Source organism: Nilaparvata lugens, chromosome 14 (assembly GCF_014356525.2).
Source record: "Nilaparvata lugens isolate BPH chromosome 14, ASM1435652v1, whole genome shotgun sequence".
Taxonomy (NCBI): domain Eukaryota; kingdom Metazoa; phylum Arthropoda; class Insecta; order Hemiptera; family Delphacidae; genus Nilaparvata; species Nilaparvata lugens.
Window position 1 is genome coordinate 15095359 of NC_052517.1, and position 26191 is coordinate 15121549.

The 26191-nt window shown below is 33.5% G+C and overlaps 2 protein-coding genes across 2 annotated transcripts in view; both read left to right on the plus strand.

Annotated features, from left to right (window-relative positions):
• The window catches only part of LOC111060672 (gastrula zinc finger protein XlCGF17.1-like), a 458016-nt gene that overhangs the window by 383528 nt on the left and 48297 nt on the right, over nt 1–26191 (plus strand). The gene's annotated exons all lie outside the window — the stretch shown is intronic.
• On the plus strand, nt 8198–24219 carry LOC111050769 (tRNA methyltransferase 10 homolog A). Its single transcript, XM_022337124.2, has 4 exons — nt 8198–8548; nt 9626–9791; nt 15906–16052; nt 23532–24219. The coding sequence occupies exons 1-4, from the start codon at nt 8331–8333 to the stop codon at nt 24051–24053; spliced, it is 1053 nt and encodes a 350-aa protein (XP_022192816.2). The 5' UTR covers nt 8198–8330; the 3' UTR covers nt 24054–24219.

Consider the following 26191-nt stretch of genomic DNA (forward strand, 5'->3'; position numbering starts at 1 on the left):
TCTACACTGATGCCTACGCCAATATCTACACCAATAACTACATCAATATCTACACCAATAACTACGCCAATATCTACACTGATGCCTATGCCAATATCAACGCCAATATCTGCTCTGATGTCAATGTCAATGCCAATATCAACGCCAATATCTGCTCTGATGTCAATGTCAACGCCAATATCTACACCAATAACTACACCGATGTCTACGCCAATGCCTGCGCCGATGCCTGTGCTGATGCCAATGCCAATATCTACGTTGATGTCTACGCCGATGCCTGCACTGATGCCAATGCTGACACCAAAGCATACGCCAATGACAATGCCAACGCCAATGCCGACACCAAAGCATACGCCAATGACAATGCCAACGCCTATTGCTGACCATGTAACTCAAACTTCAACACTACCACATTACCTGGAGGTAATTGCCATCCATGTTCACGTTCACAACTTTGAATTCAAAATAACAGTCACAGTATCATGAAAGAATTGATTCAAAAATCCTCTCCTAAATTATTCCTGTATGCAGAACTCTAAACCTTGAGAGCTGAAAATATCAAACAACCAAACCTTACCTAAATTAATCCTCACCTAAGTTAATCCTGTATGCAGTGTCTATCTCTTTTCCAAAAAACAAATTACATTGTCATTTCAAGCCTGAAATGTACATTGTATAATTACAAATATGATACAAAATTTACGTGACTCTGTATCGAGTTTGGTATGCAGCCGTCTACTACAAGCATGAGGCAATGCTAACTGAGATGTCACCTGTATCGAGTTTGGTATGCAGCCGTCTACTACAAGCATGAGGCAATGCTAACTGAGATGTCACCTGTATCGAGTTTGATATGCATCAGTCGACTACAAGTATCAGCCCAACCAATACCTACTATTACTTCAGGCCCCACAACTAATTAATGACGTCATAACATGTAGATTGATTCTTCCTAGATCATAGTAGTTTCTACTAGCTTATCAATGTAACTTTTGTTACTGTATTGATTTTTTATTGGATGGAATACTATCTAAATTTCAGATTAAAGACACTTGTATTTTAATAAATATAAATTTTATTGAAATAAAAACACTTTATTCCACAAATGCAATAATTTAACCATACTTTCAGCTTGATAGACATAGGCCTACTCGATTCAGTGATAGAGCTATTGATAAATTCATTTCAACCAAAAATACTTAATAATAGCCTGTATTGGAGTCAAAGGAGAGGTAAATCAAAGATAAACCAAATTTGATATAATTCTTTTTTTGGAAAGATGCTCCCACAAACTTGATCACAATAAATCTGTAGTACAAAGAAACCCACCAGGAGATGTTTTTCAGTTAGGTAAAACCTTTAATATTATAATGTTATGGACAGTTCCAACATTTTGCATTTACTTTTTAATTTATTAGTTTAAATGTTCTTTCACACACTTTATTCACACTGTTCTTCCACACTCTAATTACACTGTTATTTCACATTGTATTTACACTGTTCTTTCACAATTCAATTAAATTTTCCACTCACACTTTATTTACACTTCATGTAAACCGTTGTTTTGAAGAATTAAAGTTCTTTCTTCTTATCACTCGTACCCATTTTTGTTTCAAAGTTTCATCTTTCGAAAAAGAAAATACCGTTTTAAATTTTAAAACCGTACGTAAACTTTTGGAATATTGTTATAATTCCTGCTACAATTAGGTACACAGCAGTATCCCATGATTTAAAACCCCAAATTCATTATTACTTTTCACAAACAAATATTAGAAGAATGATAAACAAACCATATTCATTGAAATGGAAGACCATAAAAATTGAATTTGTAATTCCAATTTTATTGATTACCATATCAGATGTGATAGCAAGCATCAGCGCTCTTATTTCGCTTGCTTACCGCCAGTAGATCATCGATGATCTACATGTGATGACGTCATAGTTTATTAGAGATCGGTTGTGAGGCCTGAAGTAATAGTAGGTATTGGCCCAACACTATGTGCATCCAGATCAACCCAACACTACGAGTATTTCGATCAGCCCAACAGTGATGTCATCACACTGGAGTCACACTTAACTGAAAATCATACTGAGTGCCTTAACAGACTGTTTTCCAAAATTTGCATCGATAAAATCAACCGCGTCAATAGTGAAAGAAATGAACATTTTTTGATTTATTGAAATTTTATGTGAAAATTAAATGTAACAATTCATCAATTCATTTAAAAAAAAATAAATAATAAATTTTTTCATTCAACATACTAAATTTTTTTTTATGCAATAAAAATTGAATTTTTCTATCTATTAAATTTATGTGCAATTTCAAAAAACTATTCTTTATATATTAAACTTTCTGTTGAGATATTTTCCTTTAAATTATAAAGCTAAATCAAAAGTAATTTTGATATTCTATACTTTAAATATTGTTTGGAAACATATAACAAATGCTATTGATGAATTATTATAATAATTTTCAATATTATAGGATGACATGTAATGTTTTTCTAGAAAAAATTGTTACTGTTCTCGAATTTAAATTTCAACAATTTCCATTTGTGTCAATGTAATTTTTTCTTTAAATTTTCAAACAGTAAATTTTTTTATGTCAAGAATTTTTTATTTGTAATATTACATTTTTTCTCAATTGGAATCGAATCTTCAATTCGAGATCTATAAAACTTTATAGTAAATATCAGAGTAATCGATATACGGACAACTTTTTGACTGAGAATTTATCATATATAATTGTGTTGCTTGTTCCATGGTATCACCGAAAAAACAAACTCTGTAAACAGAGTTAACAGAATTAACAGATCATATAGATGATATATAAATTTAAAATAACAATTTCGAAATAAAGTTTTATTGAGAACAAATGTAAAATGTGAATTCTAAACTTGTAATTTATAATTTTTTGGTGACGTGTCCATGAAGTCGTCACTGGTTTGAGTTGTCTTTGCTATTTACTGGTAGGCTTCCTTTTTCTCTAAAAAAATGGTGGCTGGCTATTGAAGGTGTTTTGTGCTCTCTGAATATTTTTCTATTTAATTGGAATTTTAATGTTTTAAACTGAGTTTTGAACAGTTTATAGTGTTCTAATTTTTGTCTATAATTATTTCTTGTGTTTACAAGCCTATAGCCATTGTTTTTTCAACTACATAAGTGGATAAGTATTTAGCTCGTAATGATTTTAGATGCTTAAGTGTGTAAGGTGTGGATCTTTGTGGATATGTGTTATATATTGCCAAAATTCTTCTGAAGATTATAAGTTGGTTTGCTCTGAAAACTGGACTTCTCATTCATAGGCAATAGATCCATTCATAGTTTATCAAGAATCTATTACGTTGGAGTCAATAACTTTCCTTGGGTTAATAGATGGAAAATGCTATCCAACCGATTTAGGAGAAATTGGTAGCACGGCATACTATAGGAATGAATATTCACATTAAAATTATTTTACCATTCAAAGTCGTTGTCACGTAAAACTTTTGCCCGTATAACAACTTTACAGGCAACTATGCAATTTTTTATCCTTATAGATTGAATGGAACTTGACAAACACATATGTTCATTATGTGTATGATAAGTTATGTTCAATCTAATAGAATCTATAAACCTGCGTTTACACCGGAGTTAATAACACAAGTTTTTAACATTTTTGTTATCAAAAACTTATGTTAATTACAAAAGTTAATAACATCATGTTGAGTTGCGTTTACACCGGAGTTGATAACATGAGTTATCAATAAAGAGTTGTCAACTTGACTGAATTGACAAAAATTTTTCTTAACAAAAGTTGATAACTCGTGTTTTCAACAAAAATTCCTTGTTATTAACAAGATTTAGGCCTATGTTATCCATCGAGAGTCAGTAACTTTTGTTAATAACAGGTTACTATCTTCCCCGTAACCCCCTCGCCCAGCATCCCTAACCTACAACTACAGCTGTTCCCTAATAACTACAGCTGCAGACAAAACATGTTACTATGCTATGTTGTCCTTGTGTGCATCGAGATATTTACTCATCGTGTAGAATGAGTTATTCTTCAGCCACGTCACTACTTTAATTTTGAAGTCACTTCCTTGCAGATTCCTCACATTGACAGGTAGGTCGTTGAACAAGCGAAGGGCAAAAATGGGGAACCTATATGTGTAGGCTAAATGAAGCATGGATGAAGTCTAGGATGGTTAGTTATCAACTTTTAAAATGTCAATTAAGGTATTTTAATTTGTGTTTCTAATACAGTAATGTCTAAAAATTATTTAATTGTTTCAAAAATACATTTTAAATCGATTATATGACTTGTGTACTAGAGTATTTTCATAGAATGGTGGAAAAAATGGCGGCTGAGAATTGTTTGTCTACTTTTGTACAGTCACTGTCAAAAGTAAAAATAAAATATTCTGGCAAACAGGCAACATTGCAAAGCTAGAGAGATATAACGCTATCTGTTTCTTTGTACAATAGAAAAGGACAGCAACAGTATTGTCAATCTTACACAGCCATTATAATGTGGACCTCACTATAGTATTGATGGTGAGTTCGGATCACTTTACATGTAAAAAGCATTGGTTAAATAGGCGTTTCATTGACAGTTTCCATTCTGTACCTATTCTGTGACTGAATTAAAGTACAGGCACAGAATACATACAGAGTGAGGGTCGCTGTAGTTCCGCCTGCCTTGAAAGCCACCACTCACCAAAAAAATGGTCAGTTTTTATGGATGCAACAGGAGTGGAACAGTGAAAGACAAACTGGGTCTATTCCTATTTTACATCTATCATTTTTTGGCAGCACTGAACCTTTATTCCTCTATTAAAAGGCCTTTACTTTTCAGCCTTTCTAATGTTACTACAAACTAAGAGGAATAAAGGTTCAGTGCTGCCAAAAAATGATAGATGTAAAATAGGAGTAGACCCAGTTTCACACTGTAAACCTATGATGGTTTCAACACTTGAGTTCCATTCCCTGGAATAATTCGATTAAGCTGATTCCATTCGATTTCATTGTCTACTGAATATTCAAGAACAGACCAGTATAAAAAAGTGAGATCAACCTTTCAATATTCAATCTATTTTTCCAAGTGTAAAGCTGCAGTTACAACAAAGTTATTAACAAAATGTTAATAAATTAATCCTCATGGATTCTATTAGATTGAACATAACTAATCATACACATGAACATATATAATATGTGTTTGTCAAGTTCCGTTCAATCTAATAGAATCTATTAGGACTAAGTTATTAACATTTTGTTAATAACTTTGTTGTAAATGCAGCTTTACACTTCGAAAAATAGATAACATCCAGACTCACTTCGTCACCTGTTCCTTGTTGCCAGCTTATATCAAATATAAGAAAAACTTTTTCCTACAGTTACCCGAAAAAGTGCTCATTCCCCAAAAAAGTACTTTGCCGCACTCCAAATTTGCAACATAACAACACAAAATAGTTAACACGCTTTATGATGGTAGAGTGCGGCAAAGTAAAAGAAATGTTGGTAAACCCGAATATGTTGCTGGCTGGAAATTTTTGTAAAACAGCTGTTTATTACCGCGAAATATTGGATAATGAACCGTAAATAAACAAGAAGTTTTGATAGTATTCAATATCAGTATTTTATTCCTATTCAAGTGTTATCATGAACGATTTTTTATGTGTGAGATGCCTATATTTTTAACTGGAATACATTGGAAACATTTATTGACCATTTTTATGATCAAGGAATCAAGTATTTTTATATCTTAATTTACTTTTGTGGTTAGGTTACTCATGTTAGTGATACTGAAGCTGTAATTGTTATATTTTCAAAACAATAATGTATCCATTGGGTTTGAAACATAAATATTTACACTTCAAAAAGAGTTATTCAGTTCTTCAATTCCCCGAAAAATCTCTACTCACATTTTTGTAGAACAACTTCAATGAATTCCATTGATGAATTAGAAACAGAATACAGAATAGATGTTATTGAATAATGTAAACAAAAACACTGGATTTACAATATACTGTTTACTCAACAGTGACTTGAATGATTGAAGTTCGGCATTTCAGGTAAATGTAATGTCTATATAATATAATTCAATCACGTTTTAAATAATGCAGTATAACCTTGATTATACATCTCATGCGGCTACTGGTCGCTTGGCCAGAAAAGCAGAAAGGCCAAATTGACATGTTTACTTATGTATTTACAAGAAAAAACAAGCTGAAACTATATTTTTACACTAATTGTGTATAATATATCATTCAGATTCAAACTTGAGGATATTTGGAACTGAAATAGTAGGCTACACATGAAAATTTTGTAGAATGGTCAGGTTAGACTTAAGTCTGTCCTGAGGGCTGATCCTTAATCAGTCCAATTTATTTATTTGTATTGATAGAGAAATTAAAACATAAGCTTACAGCTTTGATCGCATAGACAAATTAATCAATAAAACAAATTAATAGGCATCATATAAGTATAAGCAAAGTTTTGCTGCAAAACTTTTGTGTTTTTGGATAGGAGAATATTAAACTGTTAGTCACGGGTGAAGTATGACGTTTGTGAGGCTCATTGATGACTCAAAAACATACCCAGACAAGTGATATAGCCATTTCTACACTTGCTGATGACTTCTTGTAGATGAAGTATTATTATAATTGAATCTAATATAACTTTATAATATCCATTCTATTGTTATTTAGACTGCATTTGTAACAATTCTGTTGTGTAATGGTTGCAATATTTATTATCAGCATTAAAAATACGGGTACTAAAGATTTACACAAACAAACATTTTATTTGGTATAGGACATGTTCACCATCTATTACTGATTTTTCACATTCTATGGTAACTGTGGTATAGTATATTTCGCACCTAGGGCCGAAAATGAGACTTTTCCGGCTCGAAATAGGTTTTCAAGTCCGAGGCCGTAGGCCGAGGACTAGAAAAGATTGAGAGCCGGAAAAACATTTTTGCCCATGGTGAGAACGTTATTTTTCGCCACACACAAAAATAAACAATATAAATATGAGAATAATTGTTTATTAGGCACTTCCGAAAGCAAAACAGGAAGGTCATAGCTCTAGCAAATCTGAGGTAATCTGAATATCAGGAAATTGTCAAAGTATTTTTATTTTTTATTCTGATTTGTCTAAATAACCTAAAAGATTATGTTCAATTATGTGGGAGGTTGAGTTTATATTTTTTATTCTTCCAAATGACAATAAGATGATATTATTATAAATGTTTTGATTCTTGAATAATGAAAAGTTTTTTGATCAGCTGTTTTAGCACACTTGAAATTTGGCCAATCTGAATGTCAACGTCAACAATGCTTGTTGTCGATGACTTCGGAAATTTAGGTTAGAAGTTCTATCCTACTCTGAAAATCGATTTTGAATAGTTTATAATATATATCTTATCTGTATTTTATTCATCCAGATAAAATGATAGTATCTTATTGCAGAATACTTATTCAATATTCTAGAAGGGGCTAGGGTGCAGTTAGAGTTATGTTTTTAATGTTTCAAATGTGAAAGGATAGGTTAGGGGGTTAGGATTTTGCTTTGAAATCAAAATTATTAAATGTGAAGGGGTTAGGGGTTAGTGGTTAGGTTTTTTTGGATTATATTTAATGATGTTCCATAAGGTTAGGTTAGGTTTTTGCTTTTGAATTGCAATATGCTAGAAAGGGCTAGGGTCCAGGTAGAATAATGCTTTTTGATATTTCAAAGGTGGAAAGATAGGTTAGGATTTTGCTTTGAAATTGCAATATGCTGGAAGGGAATAGAGGTTTTTCAAATAGGTATGTTTATTGATGTTTTAAATGTAAAAGGGGAGGTTAAGGGTTCGGTTTTTGTTTTGAAATGACAATATGCTGACTTACTTATAGTGTTTTTTAACATCAGTTAAATAACAACTGTTATATTTTATTAATTATATTTTTCAAAAGTATCCTTTCTTTTATTGAATAAAATGATAATATATTGATTATTATATTGAATTCAATGATAAATCATCATTGGATAATAATATCTTCATCAAATAGAATGACGATTGGCTCCAGTTACAGTGCTCGGTAACCATCATCACAAAGAACGTTACATTCAAAGATCTGACTGAATGGAACGGGGAAAAACCGTTGCTAACGCATGCGCGATACGGTGCTGTCTGAGACAAGGAGTGGTTTGTGAATAGAGAGATTCCATTCTGTATGTTATCTGTGATTGAGGATCGTCATTTTGAGGTTAGAGTTGGAACACTTCTCATGCTTTGCTTGTGGTATTTTCTGTTAGAACGTTTCTTCTTTCCCACAAATTCTCGTATATAATAATTAACGAATATGGATGAAGGAGACCAAACATCGTTGAAAAGGAAATGTGAAGATGAAATTGGTGGAACAAACAAAGATAAATTGAAACGTCGAAGAATGAACTTGGATATAGAAATCATGAATATAGGTTATGAAGGAAGCAAAGAAGAGCTGAAGAGTTTATCTAAACGTCAAAAAAAGAAATTACTGAGGTCGTTGAAATCTAAGAAAGTGCAACCAATAAAGAGGTAAGATCATGTAAACTTTAACCGATTTCAAAATCCGATTTATCATGCTAGGCCTATAAACTGGAAAAGTAGCCTATGTCTATAGTTGCCGATAGGCCAGTATGGTATTAAAAATTGTTAATAATTTATTTTCCATGTATTTATATATTAACTTATACTAATTATACATAATTCCTCACATAATTTTTACTTTCTTAATTCATTCGATTCTGTTTTTACAAAGTTAATCTCAACTCTCGACTGGTGAGTTGTCAGAATATTTTCGTATCAAGTTATCTGGTAATTGGACAAAAAATCGGATAATTAATGGCTTGCATTACAAAGCGAGTCAATTGCCCTAAAACAAGTAAGGTCAACAACCAGGACATGTTTTACGTAACTTGTAAAACCAATTGAAAATAATTAGATTTGCGAATGATAGTCTGATATATAGGTACTGCAAAAAAATCTATTGTATATGCAAGGGCATCTTGAAAAACAATTTGATGAGTTATAGAGTCAAGAAATTGATAACTCTCCTTACTGTAGGCTACTTTGAGATGTCTTGGCTTGCTTTATGTTGTTTTTAAAGTGTTGGTGAGTGTATTCATCAATATAGGCTGAGTATTATTCAACCTGTAAGGCTTCTGTACAATGTATAGTGTCTTGTATTTTGCTATTTCATACGTTTTCATGAGTTTTTTGGGCATCGCTAGTTTTCTTTTAGCCTAATTCATTTTTGCATTGAAATTTGTCGTCGTTCGTATTTATCTAGGCTGTAAAACACTGAATTACTAATACATTCTTGTATTAATCCTCGTTGTTTCAATTGAATTGTGTTCGATAACTCTTAACATTCAGTTTAACTTTGTGATTACAGTATTGCCATAATAAATTTTCCACAAAGTTGCATCTGATTGTTTTTAAACTTCAAGTCAAAAAACATTCAAGTTAAATGTTTTTTCAACTTGTAAGCTATATATTTCCTATATAATTTTCAAATTTTATTTCTAAATAATTTGTTTTCAACTTGAATAGATTATTATGTAGGTAAGTAATGATTACAGAAATTTTTAGAACTTGTGAATATTTCAACAGGAAAGAAGAACGTCTTCGTAAAAAAATGAAAAAAGTTTTCGCAAAGTTGAACAATTTGAAACTGGGGCCGTCAAGAAAAACTTTGAAACGCTGTTTGATGTCAACAAGTGCTTGTAAAGTTACAGTTGCAATTGATCTATCTTTTGACGATCTGATGAACGAAAAGGTTAGTTATTTCAATCAATTTCTTAGTTTTATGATAATTAATTCTTTTTTCATGGATGCAAGCTTGCAAACATAACTTACCTCAAATAAGCATACTCAGGATTGGTCTGTATAAAGGTATGATCACATTGGATACACCTATACTCCATACAAAATTACTTTAGACTTGGGAGGGACATGCGCAGCAGAAAAGGCATACAGAGGTAGGGATACAACGGCCGTGATGTTACCGTTCAGAACCGGTCAGCACTCTCTAATCTCTAGTGAGTATTGAAGCTCGCATGTTGAACTTACGGAGCTTTTTCTCTGAAAGCCTTCAGTCGACTGACTCCAATCGACAAATTGGCAACTGTGCTTCTAGCATGACTTTATTAATCACTGTAATTGGCTGATCTCCTTCCATTTCTCTGCGCCACATATTCCTCAAAGTCAAAAGTTATTTTTTACAGAGTATTTATGTATAAATGCATGACCAAGTGCGCCGATGAGGAAACTAATCTAGGAAATAGCTATAGGACACTCACACTGAACGTGTGCACTTGCTGGTGCCGTTTAGTGTGAGTAGCTACAAGTCGCGTCGTTTTTATATGGCTCTTTCCAGATTGTGTTTCTTATTATGTGCATTTCTACATACAGGGTGGGTGAAAAGTCCGAGAATGGCTTAATATTTCATACACAAAGGTAATTTGATGGTGGGTGTGATTGGGGATCCTACTCAAGAATCAAGAATTTTATTGGCCATAAAACAACATTACAAAAATGTAAGCAATAGGCTTTGTCAATAATAAGTAAAATATCACAAGTTGGACTATAAAATGAACAAATTTACAAATACACATTGAAATATTGTAGTAAAATAACACGAGTTGGACTATAGAAACGAACAAAATTACACATATACATTGAAATATTCCAGGTACTCATTGACAGAATAGAAAGCTTCAGACTTGAGCCATTTATCAACAGAAATACAAAACATTTTCAATGGTAACTTCTTAACATTATCTGGTAGTAAATTAAACATGCGAATTTGTAGGTAGGCCTACTTATGACTTTTTAGAGTTTTAGTCAATCTAACTGTAGGTCTAGTTATATCGTCCCTATGTCTAGTATAATGTGAATGTATAGAAATATTTTTATCAAAATTAGACAGATTTTTCTTCACTGAGATTAAATTATAATATATATATACAGACAAGGCAAGGTCATAATTTTGTGTTCTACAAAAATTCCTCTACAAGATTCATTGTATTTCATACCAAATATAACTCTAAGTGCTTTCTTTTGCCATACAAATGCTTTCCTTGAAGAAGATGAGTTGCCCCACAGTTTTACTCCATAAATCAAGTGTGAATGGAAGAGACCAAAGTAAATCATTTTAATTACATCAAGGTTTACACAATATTTCAGTCTTCGTAAGAGAAATGTTACTCTAGAAAGCTTTTTACATAAATTCACTAGGTGATACTCCCAGCTAAGTTTACTATCTAAGTACATTCCTAGTAACTTTACAGGCTTGAAAACATCATCATTTAGATTCAGGTTACCAGTACTTACATTGTTGAGAGAAAATATTATTTGTTCTGTTTTGCTCTCATTTACCTTAAGTAAGTTGGCATTGAACCATACCTTAGAATCATCCATAGCCCTTCCAAGCGTATCCTGAACAGTTTTTATATCAACGTCCTTATGTACCAGAGTGGTATCATCTGCATATAATATTGAAAAGACAAACATTTTTACTAAAATCATTTACAAAGACCAGAAACAGAAAAGGGCCAAGGACTGATCCTTGAGGAACCCCCATGGTTACATCAAGGAAGTTTGAGTTTGCACTATTCAAGCTAACCATTTGTTTTCTATTTTTCAAATAACTCTTGATCAGCATGAGCTCCTTATCTTTAATACCATACTTTTCAAGTTTTTTGCAGAGTATAGAGTGAGAGACACAGTCGAATGCCTTGCTTAAGTCCAATAGTAAAGATCCAACTGGTTGCTTGAGTTCAAAACCATTCAAAACATATTCAACAAGTTTTTCAATTGCATCAATAGTACTATGATTCGGTCTAAAGCCATACTGAGAAGGATAGAACAGCTGGTTGTTAACAAAATATTCATTAAGTTGAATTACAATACATGTCTCAATGATTTTACTTAGTATAGGTACAATTGCAATTGGTCTATAGTTCTGGGGTTCATTAGGGTCCCCCTTCTTATAAACAGGTGTAACTTTGGTAACTTTTAGAAAATCAGGAAAAACTCCTTCACTCAGTATATAATTTACAATATAAGTCAGTTCAGATATAAAAACATCAACTTCATTTTTCAACAAATAATTTGACATACAATACACATCCTCAGATTTTGAGTGACTCATTCTATTTATAATAAGACTAATGATTGTTTCACCAACCTTCTTAAATTTAAAATTTTGGTTATTCAGATTACTATTGATACTATTATTTAAAAGATCAGAGAAGTCTACATCATTTGTACTATTACTATTTGTTTGAATATTACCAGTAGCACATGACACATTGACAAAAAAATTATTAAACTGCTCAGGAGAGATTGGAATGACCTGTTTTGTTGAATTTACCAGATTACCTTCATTTTTGACAATTTGCCAGGCTGCCTTGCATTGATTTTTAGCCTCAGCTATAAATTTACCATTAGCTACAAGTTTTGCCCTAGAAATCTCTTTCTTGTATTTTATCTTTAAATTCTTGAACATAATTTTATACTCAAGGTTATTAGTGCTCTCCCATTTGTTATATATCACAAGAAGTAGTTTACGCATACTATCAAGTTCAGGAGTGAAGCAGTTTATCACAGATGCTTTCTTCTTACCATTTATATTTCTAACATTTATGTATGGACAGCTAACATTGAAATACTTTGTAAAAATATATAAGAAGTTCCTAACAACACTATTTACATCTTTGGTATAAATATCAGACCAGTCTGCGGTAGTCAATAACTGTCTGAAATAGTTTAGATTATCTTGAGTAATAAAACGCTTCTTAATGTATGTTCTACTACATGCGTCATCATTTTCAACCTCTGATGTAGGATCCAAATAGAAAGTAGACCAGATACCTGCATGATCAGAGATCATGTCCTGTTCTAGAAACTTTAGCTTCACACTGAATGAAATTATTATTTGAAATATTTGATGCTACAATGTCAAGACAAGAATTGAATCTGGTAGGACATTTATAAACACAGTAGATATCAAATGATCTTAGTAGATTTAACAATTCAATACCAGCACTAGCATTTTCTTTTAAGATATCTACATTTAGGTCTCCTGTAATAACTAAATGTTTAGGTCCGTTTGTCAAATCAGATAAAAATTTTTCAAGATTTAAAATGAACTGGTTAAAATTAGAACTAGGAGGACGGTATATGCATAATATTATCACCTTAGATTTAGACATCTTAATAGCTGAAACTTCAAAAGCAGCTTCAATGCAGTACCTTTCAACATCTAGCTGTTCAAACAGCATACTTTTAGCCACGTATATTGCAGAGCCTCCATACGGTGATTGTCTACAGTAGCAACTAGCTAATACAAAATCTTCAGGAACATACAAAGAAATCTCATCCTCTAGGAGCCAATGCTCGTTAACACAAATTACATTAGCTGGTGTTTCACTTGAAATAATCATGTATTTTATTACGGAGCGATTGCACATTCACACTAAATATACACAAACATTTCCTAACAGCTTGCACAGTTTTTTCAGAAACTGATTTTAAATTCAAGTCAGTAATTGCCGTTCTTGACTTGTTTGTAAAAAACGGTTTTCTGGCACAGTTTTGTTTCTTGGTGCTCTATATTTACCTACTACACATCCTTGTGGCCATAGATTGGGATGCATCAGTTCATCGGCCAGTTCAAGAGGTATACCAACCTTAAAAGAGCTATAAGTGCTATATTTGGAATTGATTCGTTCACAAACATAAACAGTTGAATCTTTGAGACTTTTTAGATAGGACACTACATTGTCTGTACTAACTGACGAGTCAAACCCAGATAAAAATAACCAGAACATTTTTGTAGCAGCTTTTAAAGGTACAGGAAAACCATCTTTAGCTTTCATGTAACCATGAATAACGCTATTATGCTTAAACCTCTTCTTATCACTCACCTGCGATTTGGAATTAACCAAAGATTGTAATTGGATATGTGAAGAATCATTACTTTTTTTATGCTTATTTGATTTTTTAACTACAGTAGCCCAGGTTTCATTTTTATCTTTTGAATGATCAGGTGTAGGGATAAGAGCAGTAGAGACATTAGCAACAGTTTTATTTTCTATTGCTGTCTGAGCCTGAGTACACTTAACCTCAATACCGGATAATTGATCGGAAACGTCATTGTCACTATGTTTAATCTCGTCACATCGAACTGTATCCGTTATCGATGTTCTGTTGTCAACCAGATCGATATTGACTATCTATTTTTTACAACTCAAATTTGAAATACTACTTTACTATGACTTCAAAAATCTGGTCCGCCATCTTGGATCCATCATATTGAATGCAACTTTATTTTTTTAATTTGGAAGGTGGTCATACGATACATGATTTCGACACGAAATTTCAAGAAAAAATTAATGGTGGAAACCGCACATCGATATCTCAAACCGTTCAGAATATATTCACGTTATTAATCAATACTATTCAAAGCAGAAAGGAGAGAAAAAAGTATAAGAACGGCTTAGTATCTCATAAGAGATTGTGATTCCAAGGTGGGTGTGACTGGGGATCCCTCCTAAATTGAAAATACTACTTTACTAAGACTTCAAGAATCTGGTCCGCCATCTTGGATCTGCCATATTGAATGCAACTTTATTTTTTTAAATTGGAAGGTTGTCATGCGATACATGATTTTGATACGAAATATCAAGAGAAAATGAATGGTGAAAACCGCACATGGATATCTCAAACCGTTCAAAGGATATTCACATTATTAATCAATACCACTTATGTATTTCATTATTCTGATATGCATTATTGATTAATAATGTGAATATCTTCTGAACGGTTTGTGATATCGATATGCGGTTTTCACCATTAATTTTTTCTTGAGATTTCGTATCGATATCATGTATCGCATGACCACTTTCCTATTTAAAAAAATAAAGTTGCATTCAATATGGCGGATCCAAGATGGTGGACCAGATTCTTGAAGTCATAGTAAAGTAGTATTTTCAATTAGAGTAGGATCCTCAATCACACACACCGTCAAATAACCTTTGTGTATGAGATATTAAGCCGTTCTCGGACTTTTCACCCACCCTGTATGTGCATCTAATGTGATCATATTCCAAGCTAACTAATGGACCCGTTCTGGGTACATGAATGGTGATAAATTGTCCCATTCACAATTTACCCGGTAAAAAGGTTCCGAGTCCCATGGGAACAATCTTGACTGATTCTGTAGGCTACCAGAAACTAGTTACCAGTAACAAATTCCTTCCGAGCCAGTAACAGTCAAAGCCTGGTAAATTACCATACTGTCATATTAGATACAGAACTGTCCATATTACTATTCTAAACTAGCAGGTAACCCGTGCTCCGCAAGGGTCTATTTTAAAACTTGACAAACTGAAAACTGGAAGAATTGAAAATAGACCTATAACCATCCCTGTTGATTAAGAATCGATATGCAAAATTTCAATTTCATCAATCCAGTAGTTCAGACAAACATAATCCCGTACGTGTATAAGCCAGTTATTTCCTCTATTATAGTATAGATTAGGTAGGTTTCAAGCAATTTTGGTTGAATGCCTGCTGTTTTTAGTCATTTAGGTATTTATCACAATTTCACAACCTGAACAACAGGTAAACCCCCAAATATTGTTTCTCAACATATCAATAAGACTAAAATTCATGAGTTCAAAAATCGCTTCTCGCTGATTCGGAACCCACCTATAACTGTAGGTTCTCTGATCATTCATTATCATCCGCCTCATTACCCACGCACAAGCCTTGAGCTAATGTGGGCATCTGAGTCATAAAAAATACAATTAAACTGAATTGTAAGTATCGTCTAAGAGTAAATGGATAAATGAAATGTATTTATTTAACGTAATATCAATTTCAGGAAATGCAAAGTTGTCTAAAACAGATCAATAGATGCTACTGTGCTAATAGAAGGGTAGCCAATCCTATGCAATTTCATGTGACGAATTTCAATGGAAAGTCTGAAGAACTAATGGAGAAACAAAACGCAGGCTTCCGGAACTGGGATGTAAGTACTTTGTAATACTTATTTACTTCATACTTTGACCAGTCATCGACCAGCTTCCTGGATGGATGGTGTCTCTTTATATTCAGACCTAATTTGGTCATAGTTGATTATAACACATTTTACAAAGCTTGTTACAAACATTTGAGTTTTTAAAGTTCAACAACGGATCGAGATGTTCGGTCGTATTCTGAATCACTTGAATCAAATTAAAGACTTGTCAGCTTTAAAGTATCCAGCCACAGAGTAGAATGGCATCCCACGCAGCCAGGCTCTAATTCTTGCACCAAAACTTCTGTCATCCAGATCCCTCACCATGTCTGGGACATTTTCTGTGCCAGTACAGGGAAACAGTCTCTTTTCTTGTTCAATCTGCAGAAGGGTACTTCAATTTTATCTTTCCCCCTGGTATTATACGAATGCTTATCGGCTCTTCTTGTCATTGAGTGATAATGACGTTTTATGTGTAGCAAGGAGAGCAGAATGTACTGGTTGAACACCGTATAGATACCCAGTCTGATGAACATCATCCGACAGTGATCAAGCCGATGTATGACATTGAATGTAGCAGCCGATTATTTGACATGCATTTCCACAATCCGAGAGTTCCCTTTTTTTTAATTTAATGTGTCGACGACGGTGAAAATTAATGACAAGTAAAATTGAACTGAAAAATGTATATGCCTCTTGGCAGTCGGCTACGAGGACGGGACCTGGAACTATCTACAGCAGATAATCGTGCTCGGCTCTACCCCTCTGCTTAGAGACACCATTCTCCAGAACTGGTTCAGTGAGTTAAAACTATAGTATTTTAAATATCATTTCATATAATACTAGCTTGCCCGGCGAACTTTGTACCGCCAAAAAGTCAATGTATCTCATGTCACACTTGACTTTATTCAAGAAATCATGAAATTTATTATTTTATGAAATTTATCTGACAATCAATATTTTCATTTACATCTCAATATGGACTTCCTATGTTCTTAGTCATGCAGCTTTAATTATTTTGAAAACATATTTTTCTCAATCAATTGGTAGTAGTGTTGCATTAAAAAAAAATAGATAGGTTAAATCAGAGTTTTAAAGATGAATCTCATGTTTTCATAGTTGTTGATTGTCAATAGGTGGTCCAGGAAATATGCGATGTACGATGAATTACACAGAATTCCATATTCTTTCCATATTCCATTTTAATGCTTTTCACCGTTTTAATTCACCGTTTCGGATGGACACGTTAAGCCGTCGGTCCCGGCTGCCTAAAAAGCAGTCGTTAGGTCATGTCAGAGGCCCTGGAATCGATCAGTTGTGACCTGAAAACTCTGACACCAGACCTGAGCCAGCCAGGTCACTCGATATTATTATTATTATTACCGTTTTAATACCAGTACACAATTTATCACAGGGTGACGTGTTTATTACAGCAGGTAACTTTAGATGCTAAATCATATTATGACAATATGACCTTGAATCATGATCATCTTTCCGTTCTTCGGTAGCCGCTCGGCCGAAAATTTCGAAAACATAGGTCTGTAAAATGGATTAATAAATAATTATTATTAGCCCCCCTATTAAAATTTCTGGTCAGAAACCATCCCCAATATTCACACAACACATTCCCAAAGTTTCATGCCGTTCTTTCGAGTAGTTTTCGAATCTATAGGGAACAAACAAACACACAAACAGACATTCATTTTTATATATATAGATAATTTACCGATCTTATTGGAGGCAAATCCTGTAATTATTTTATTATTACCACTGTTATTTTTAATTCTTCTTAATTTTTTTATTTTAGTTTAAGCAGTTTCATTTTGAGTTTCAAATTCAATTAAATAGATTCAGTTCTCCAAATATTATCTGTCTTGTTTATTCTTTTCAATTATAGTTCCTTTTTTATGATTTATAGACTTAGATAAATTCAACCTCTCGCTAGCCAAGCGATTACCCAATTATAAATTGTTATCATGATGAATTAGCTAACTTTAAACCTATTAATCATTTTTTAAATCTCACTAATTATTTATTCATTCTCACAACCCTATAATACCAGCCCAATACCATACATAAGATAACCCCAAGTAGCCAATAATATTAATCCCATGACAAGTTTCATAATTATAAAAACTTATAAACTTATTTTATAAGTTTAGTTGAACGAAAGGAGCGAGATTCATAGTGAGATTCACGCTATAATATCTGTGGAAATTATAGGATAATACAGTTGCCAATTTTCTGTTGTCACTTCCTTCTATATTAGATAGCTGTGGTTCAGGTAATTCCCGTATCTTTGACGTAATATTCACTGCTGATTCTTGTCAATAATGATCAAATCTATCCTCTCAAATATGTTTTATTCGGCAATAAGATAAATCTTTGCATGATTGATATGAAATATTTTGGTGATTTAGACAATAGACAGGCAGACACACGTTAGCAAGTGAATGTAAATCAGCTGAAGTCATGTGTGGCCGCATAAAGGACATTCTGTGTGAACTCCCAAATAGTACAAGCTTTATCAAAAAAAATGTATGGAAAAATTATGCAATTGATTCCAGCTGACTAAATGCTAAGTCACAGGAATTTTTTTCTCATGCACTTCTAATTTTATTTTTATATCCTGATAAAGGACGAAGGAGTGAGTCAATTTTTTTGTCCAACAAACATGTGGTCGAACAAAAAGGATCGAAGAATACGTGTTCAAGATTTGAAGCTGATTGATAAAATAGTTTAACGATTATTGTTAATCATACAAACAAATCCACAGACGGTCAACGACTTTGGCTTCAATTCAAAAGTAAGAACTCGCTAGCGCTCGTTCAATAAATATATTAATTAATTGAAAAAAACACAGTTTTATTTCAATCACATCCACATTGATTATATTTGTACACAGGACTACTGTTTCATATTGTTTTGAACACGAATTAAATCTGCAGTTTTGTATACAAATATAATAAGATTCAAGATTCAAGATTGCTTTATTGCAGAAAACATTTATACAAATGCATAGCATCGTCATAGATTAAACATGGTAAATAAAAGTATTTACATTCAAAGAAATAATAATACAAACATCAAACAAAATACCCTCAAATTAGAAAATCCTCTTTTCTATATGGACATATTTCTATTAACATCGTTTTTATGGCTCTTTTAAAATTACCCACTTCTAGCTCTTTTAAATGTGCAGGAAGCTTATTATAAGCTCTTATACCGAACTCCTTAAAACAGTTCAATGTATTTGCATAATTGCACTGGTTCACTCTAAGCGATTCAGAATTTCTAGTGTAATGGTTGTGAACGTTGCTATTCACAGAAATACTTCCTAAATTAATTTTTACAATTAATTTTTACATACATAAGACATTCAAGAATGTAAATGGCTGGTACTGTCAAAATCTTGATTTTTTTTAAATAAATATACACAGTGAAAACGACTATTCACATTAGCAATGTGAATCTTTACAGCTCGTTTCTGTAACACAAATAGTTTCTTTACCATAATACAAATGAGAATGAAGATAAGCAAAATACACTGGAATTAAAACACTCTTATCAACAATGAACTTCAATCTATTTAACATAAAAATCCCCTTCGACAGTTTGCCACATAATATTTTGATGTGTAAGCCCTATTTTAAATTGCTTTGAACTGTAATACCGAGAAACTTTGCATTGTCAGGTTGTAATCTAAATCCAAATTCCAAAAGTTGAGTTTTGTCCTTATTAAGACACAATGAATTAGAAGCTGTCCAATCTTCAATTATTTCATATTATCATTTCAATCTTCATATTCCGTATGTAAGCTACCAGAACACAATGTAAGCTACATTCACAATAAATGTGAATATGACTAAAATAAAACAGTGCTTTTCAATTATGAAGAAATTCCACAATATCAATATTCCTATTCAACAAATTTTAGAAATTAGCTATTTTTATGAATCAGCTGTGGACAATGATGATCAACTCTTAAGCTGCGTTTGACCTTATAGATTCTATTTGATTGAACGGAACTTGACAAACACATATGATCATCATGTATATGATAAGTTATGTTCATTCTAATGGAATCGATAAAGATTGAGTTATTAACATTTTGTTAATAACTTTGGTGTAAACGCAGCTTTATTAAACTAGCTTACCCGGTGAACTTCGTACCGCCAAAAAGTCAATGTATCTCATGTCACACTTGACTTTATTTGGTGAATCATGAAATTTATCTGACAATCAATATTTTCATTTAGATCTCAATACGGACATCCTATGTGCCTAGTCATGCAGCATTTATTATTCCGAAATCACATTCTTCTCAATCAATTGGTAGTAATATATCAGTAAAGTGTTGAATTAAAAAAATAGATAGGTTAAATCAGTATTTCAAAGATTAATGTTTTCATAGCTGTTGATTGTCAGTAGATGTTCCAGGAAATATGCGATGTACGATGAATTACACAGAATTCCATATTCTTTCCATCTTCCATTTTTGGATATGTTGAATTAAAAAAAAAATGTAAATTAGTCGGTCATTCTTCAGTAATTAATGAATGCGATATGAACAACTCTCTTTCATGAGGTGAATAATTTTTTCCAACATTTTCCAGTTTCTCAATGATAGGGGAGTGATAATTATTTGTATAGGTCTTCTAAGGAACGATTAATTATCTACAGCTGGTACCAATCAACACTAACTTCAACTCCAAACTACCGTTTCAATACCAGTACACAATCTATCACGATGTACGATGAATTACACAGAATTCCATATTCTTTCCATATTCCATTTTAATGCTTTTCACCGTTTTAATACCAGTGCACAATTTATCACAGGGTGACGTGTTTATTACAGCTGGTAAATTTAGATGCTAAATCATATTATCACAATATGATCTTGAACATGATAATCTTTCCGTTCTTCGGTAGCCGCTCGACCGAAAATTTCGAAAACATAGGTCTGTAAAATGGATTAATAAATAATTATTATTAGCTCCCCTATTAAAATTTCTGGTCAGAAACCATCCCCAATATTCACACAACATATTCTCAAAGTTTCATGCTGGTCTGTCAAGTAGTTTTCGAGTCTATAGGGAACAAACACACAAACATACATTCATTTATATATATATATATATATATATATATATATATATAATATATATATATATATATAGATTTTGCATTCTTCTGTACCGATTTCCATCGGACTATTTTAGTTTGGTTGACTATAGACTATTTTGCAGTTGGAAATTAATAAAGAAATACATTTATTCAAATGCTAATGAATTCATAGTTATTATTAAACAAAATCCAAATTAAATGCTGTAAATCACCCCGTAGAATACTGCAAATACTAAATTGACAAAAGGGTTAAGAGCTAGATGGAGCTTCGATGAGAGCTACTATCCAAAATTATTACCAGCCCGGGAATCGAACCCGGTACCTCCTAATTGCTCAGTTTTGTGTAAGGGTAAGCATTCCTGACTAGCAATTAGGAGGTACCGGGTTCGAATCCCGGGCTGGTAAATAATTTTTGAGTAGTAGCTCACATCGAATTTCCATCTTGTTGTTAACCCTGTTGTCAATATTTGCAGTAGCAGAAGTCTTCGGGGTGATTCACAGCATTTATTTTGGATTTTCGTTTAATAATAATAATTGTTAACTATTTTGCGTTTTCAATGCGACATCTCTATCCTCCCCGACTCCGTGTTGAATTGTGGCCCAATTGACGAATAATTCTATTCGAAAATTCTGCCACGGGCGCTTCCGAAGTTTTGAAATCCCCTCCACCTACGTACTCATAGCAAATAGTACCTTATTTCTATATTTTCTTTTCTACAAGACTAGTTTCGGCCAATCTTTCTCCTAGTGACCCCCTGGGTTGGAGAACTCGCTCAAGGACTGTTATATTGTAATCTTTGGAACCCACAACTTTCAATTATACAGAGTTGGTGAAAATTATGGAATCAGCTAAATATCTCTGTTATAAAAATTAATAATTTGACAGTAGGTTTCATTGGGGATCCTATTTGAAATAAGTAATTTTTCATTTTTTCAAAAACTATCCTATCGCTCCAACTTCGTTGTCCCTCATATGAATCCAAATTCATTTTTTTAAATGAGAAGGTGGTCATGTGATACATGATTCCGATAAAGATTTCCAAGAGGAAATGAATGACGAAAACCGCACGTTGATGTCTCAACCCGTATCAGTTTGCTGATGTAAAAGTTGTAAATTATGTTGTATTACCCAGCTGAAATCATGTGTCAGCACAAGAGGGTCTGTTTGTGTGATAGCTTTCAAATAGCCTCAGCTGATGTTATGAATGAATGAAAATGGAAAACTTCTTCAGCTGACTAAATGATAAATCACATCAACTTTTTTTCTTATGCACTTTCAATGTTATTTGTAATATCCTGAAAAAGGACGAGGGAGTGAGTCAATTTTGCTGTACAACGAACCTGACCATTAAAAAGGTTCAAAAAATACTTATTCAAAATTTGAAGCTGATTGATCAATTATTTCTAAAGTTATTGTAGAATATACAAACAGACGGATAACATCTTTGGCATTCAGTAAGTCAAAAGTGAGAACTCGCTAACGCTCGTTCAATTAATGTTTTATATTAAACAGCTGAAATCATGTGTCAGCGCATGAAGGTCTGTCTGTGTGATAGCCTCAATAGCCTCAGCTGATGTTATGAATGAATGAATGGGAAAACTGTCGTAAAATGACAATCTTTTTCATATTTGATTTTTATATATTGAAAAATGACAAAGGAGTGAGTCAATTTTATTATCGAACGAACATGACCTGTAAAAAGGTTCGAAGAATATGTGTTCAAAATTTGAAGCTGATTGATCAAATAGTTCAAAGATTATTGTAGAACATACAAGCAAACCCACAGACGGACAACAACTTCGGCCTTGATTCAAAAGTAAGAACTCGCTAACGCTCGTTCAATAAATAACAATTTTACTTTTTTGTTCAAAGTGTTAAATATGTGAGTAGAAGCTACTGTTAGAGTTCACTAACACTTGATTATTCAATCTATAGACACTCATTCATTTCATTTTTGTATCATTTATAAGTATCTTCAAATGTTGGGATAATTTTGAAACGGTTTGAGCTATCGATGTGCGGGTTTCGCCATTAATTTTCCTTTGCAATTCTGTATCACATGACCACCTTCCCATTTGAAAAAATTAAGTTAGATTCCAAATGAAGCTAGATTCGAAACGGAGTTGAATCCATATGACGGATCCAAGATGGCGGACAAAAGTTTTGAAGCGACAGAAAGTATTTTTTCCAATTGGAATATGATCCCATGGGCTTACTACTGTAATATCATACTTGTAAAATATCTCAGAGATCAATACAACAGTTCATGAGCGAGTTCTCTAACCAAGGGGGTCTCTAGTTTATTATCTCTTCATTAATTATTTATGAGTCTCTTCATTAACATATCATATTTTTTCCAGGTGAACTTCCATTCATCTTCACACCTACAAGTGTTTGACAAACCCAACCTCGTCTACTTGACTTCAGACTCGCCAAACATTCTCTACGATTTGGACGAGACAAAGACGTATGTGATAGGCGGCCTAGTGGACCACAACCGGCATAAGCTGATGTGCTACAGACGCGCCACAGAACAGAGCTTAGCGCATGCGCGACTGCCCATCACCGAAATGCTTCAGATGAGCACAAGGAAGGTGTTGGCCATCAATCATGTGTTCGAGATACTTTTGGAGGTTAGCACCGGCAAAAGCTGGAAAGATGCATTCTTAGCGGTCATACCGCTGAGGAAGGGTGCTAAAGCGAAGGAGGAGGGGCAGAAGAAAGAGGAAGGAGGAGGAAGAGGAGAACAAGGAGGAGAGGAAACAGTAGGAGAGAATCTGTATAGTCTGTGTAAAGTATTCAAAAAGGGAGAGAAGGAGGAGGAAGGAAGAGTAGAGGGAGAGGGGATGAAAGTGGAAGAGGAGGAGGAGAGGAAGCCGTAAAAGAGAATTGGTGTAGTCAGAGTGAAGTCCTAAGGGTACAACCAAACTGAAAGCGTAGCGTGGCGTGGCGTTGAGGAGCGTCGTGAACAATATCATGCTAAGTAATGAGCTAAAACACACTGGAAGCGTCTACTCGCAGAGCGGAGCGTGGCGTCAAGATTTGGAACAAGCTGGTTTGTTTTTTGGAGCGTCTACAAGCGGAGCGTCGAAGCGTCAACGTGCGACTGCCCTACTAATGTATATACTAGTGGTCTACTCTTGTACATAATAATGCACTTGTTCTACTACATTTTCCCACCATCTAGTACCCCAGTACTATTACTATTCAGAATCATCTGACTCAGAACCAACTGCTGCTCAAACTTAGTTCTCGTTTTTGGTGAATATGGGCCTTAGTGTTTGCATAAATTCCCCTGTAATGTATTATTCGATTATTCAAAAGAAAACATTCATCTATTGCACTTTGAAATCAAAAGTGATGCTATTCTATAGTTTGTGTAAAACAAGTTGAGACTTGGCCCTCCAACCGGAGAGATTACAGGGTTGCCAAATCGTGTAAAATTGCAACTTTCTCGAATTTCCAATTCAACGTCAGAATTGGATGTATAATATCATCCCCGATATCCTAGTAGTGCTAAAAAGGTTTCAGGGTTGAAGGATTAAAAGGAAATTTAATTTTTATGATAAAATTGGAAACATCGCGAAGATTTGTTTTTCTTTTGAATATCACTTCTCTCAGAATCATGTAGCGTCGTAATGAGTAATAATTTTATATCAAATGAACGGGGAGACTGTCTCCTTTCTATTGGTGTCTGGATCATTTTTATCCAACCCATAGTTATTTTTCAATTGATAATTATGTTCGTCAATGTCGAGACATTTCGAGCAGAAAACATGAAATTTTCGACATGCTGGAAACTTTTTGGTTTCGAAAGATAAGTGGGTGGTGAAAGCGAGAAAGTTTCTCAGAAATAATTGAAAATATTTTTCCAATTGTCAAAAGTACTCGGAAGATCGTATTTTGGCCTCTCAGGAGTTTCAAAGTCAAGGATAGCGGCTGAATGGTGTGCCGCCATGTGCTATCAATAGCTGGGATCAACAAATTCAAAATACAGAAAAATTGAAAAATTCAGCAACTGCAAGCCAGATGATCATAATGATATTGAAATTGACAACCTCGTCTTGAATAATCCAAGCGGTGTTTCATTACAGCCTTTCTAGAGGCAATCAGCTGCTTGCGTTTGAAATAATTCAGCCAAATAATCTTGTGAATTGCCAGCCTTTAGCATACAATTTGGTACACAATGCATATCATGCAGCCACTCTTCTAACTTTAAAACTCCTTTGAGACCAAAACACGATCTTCCGACTACTTTTGACAATTGAAAAAACAATTTCAATTATTTCTGGGAAACTTTTTCGCTTTCACCACCCACTTATCTTTCGAAACCAAAAAGTTTCCAGCATGTCGAAAATTTCATGTTTTCTGCTCGAAATGTCTCGCATTGACGAACATAATTATTAATTGAAAAATAACTATGGGTCGGGTAAAAATGATCCAGACACAAATAGAAAGGAGACAGTCTCCCCGTTCATTTGATATAAAATTATTACTCATTACGATGCTACATGATTCTGAGAGAAGTGATATTCAAAAGAAAAACAAATCTTCGCGATGTTTCCAATTCTATAATAAAAATTAAATTTCCTTTTATTCCTTCAATCCTGAAACTTTTTTAGCACTACTAGGATATCGGGGATGATATTATACATCCAATTCTGACGTTGAATTGGAAATTCGAGAAAGTTGCAATTTTACACGATTTGGCAACCCTGTAATTTCTTCTGATGGAGGGCCAAGTCTCAACTTGTTTTACACAAACTATAATCCATTTCATTCATATTTATGGTTACATTGGTGTTATTACAAGTCTTTCTTCAGCAGATATTGGATTCCTCCAATATTCACTATTAGCTATAGTGACTTGTTTTTCCAAATCAGGCTTCACTCTCGTCAATAGTTATTTGTGCAACTAGTGCGCAAAGTGACAGTTTGCTGCACCGAAAGAAACGTTTACGCCCGAGCCGTAGGCGAGGGCGGAATGGTTTCTTGAGTGCAGCAGAGGAACTTTGCGCAC

What these genes read in the sequence shown, in the direction of transcription:
- LOC111050769 (XM_022337124.2), top strand. Translation starts at nt 8,331, where the DNA reads ATGGATGAAGGAGACCAAACATCGTTGAAAAGGAAATGTGAAGATGAA. An exon ending in ACGATCTGATGAACGAAAAG is followed by an intron (nt 9,792 to 15,905) that starts GTTAGTTATTTC and finishes TATCAATTTCAG; the next exon opens with GAAATGCAAAGTTGTCTAAA. An exon ending in CAGGCTTCCGGAACTGGGAT is followed by an intron (nt 16,053 to 23,531) that starts GTAAGTACTTTG and finishes TATTTTTTCCAG; the next exon opens with GTGAACTTCCATTCATCTTC.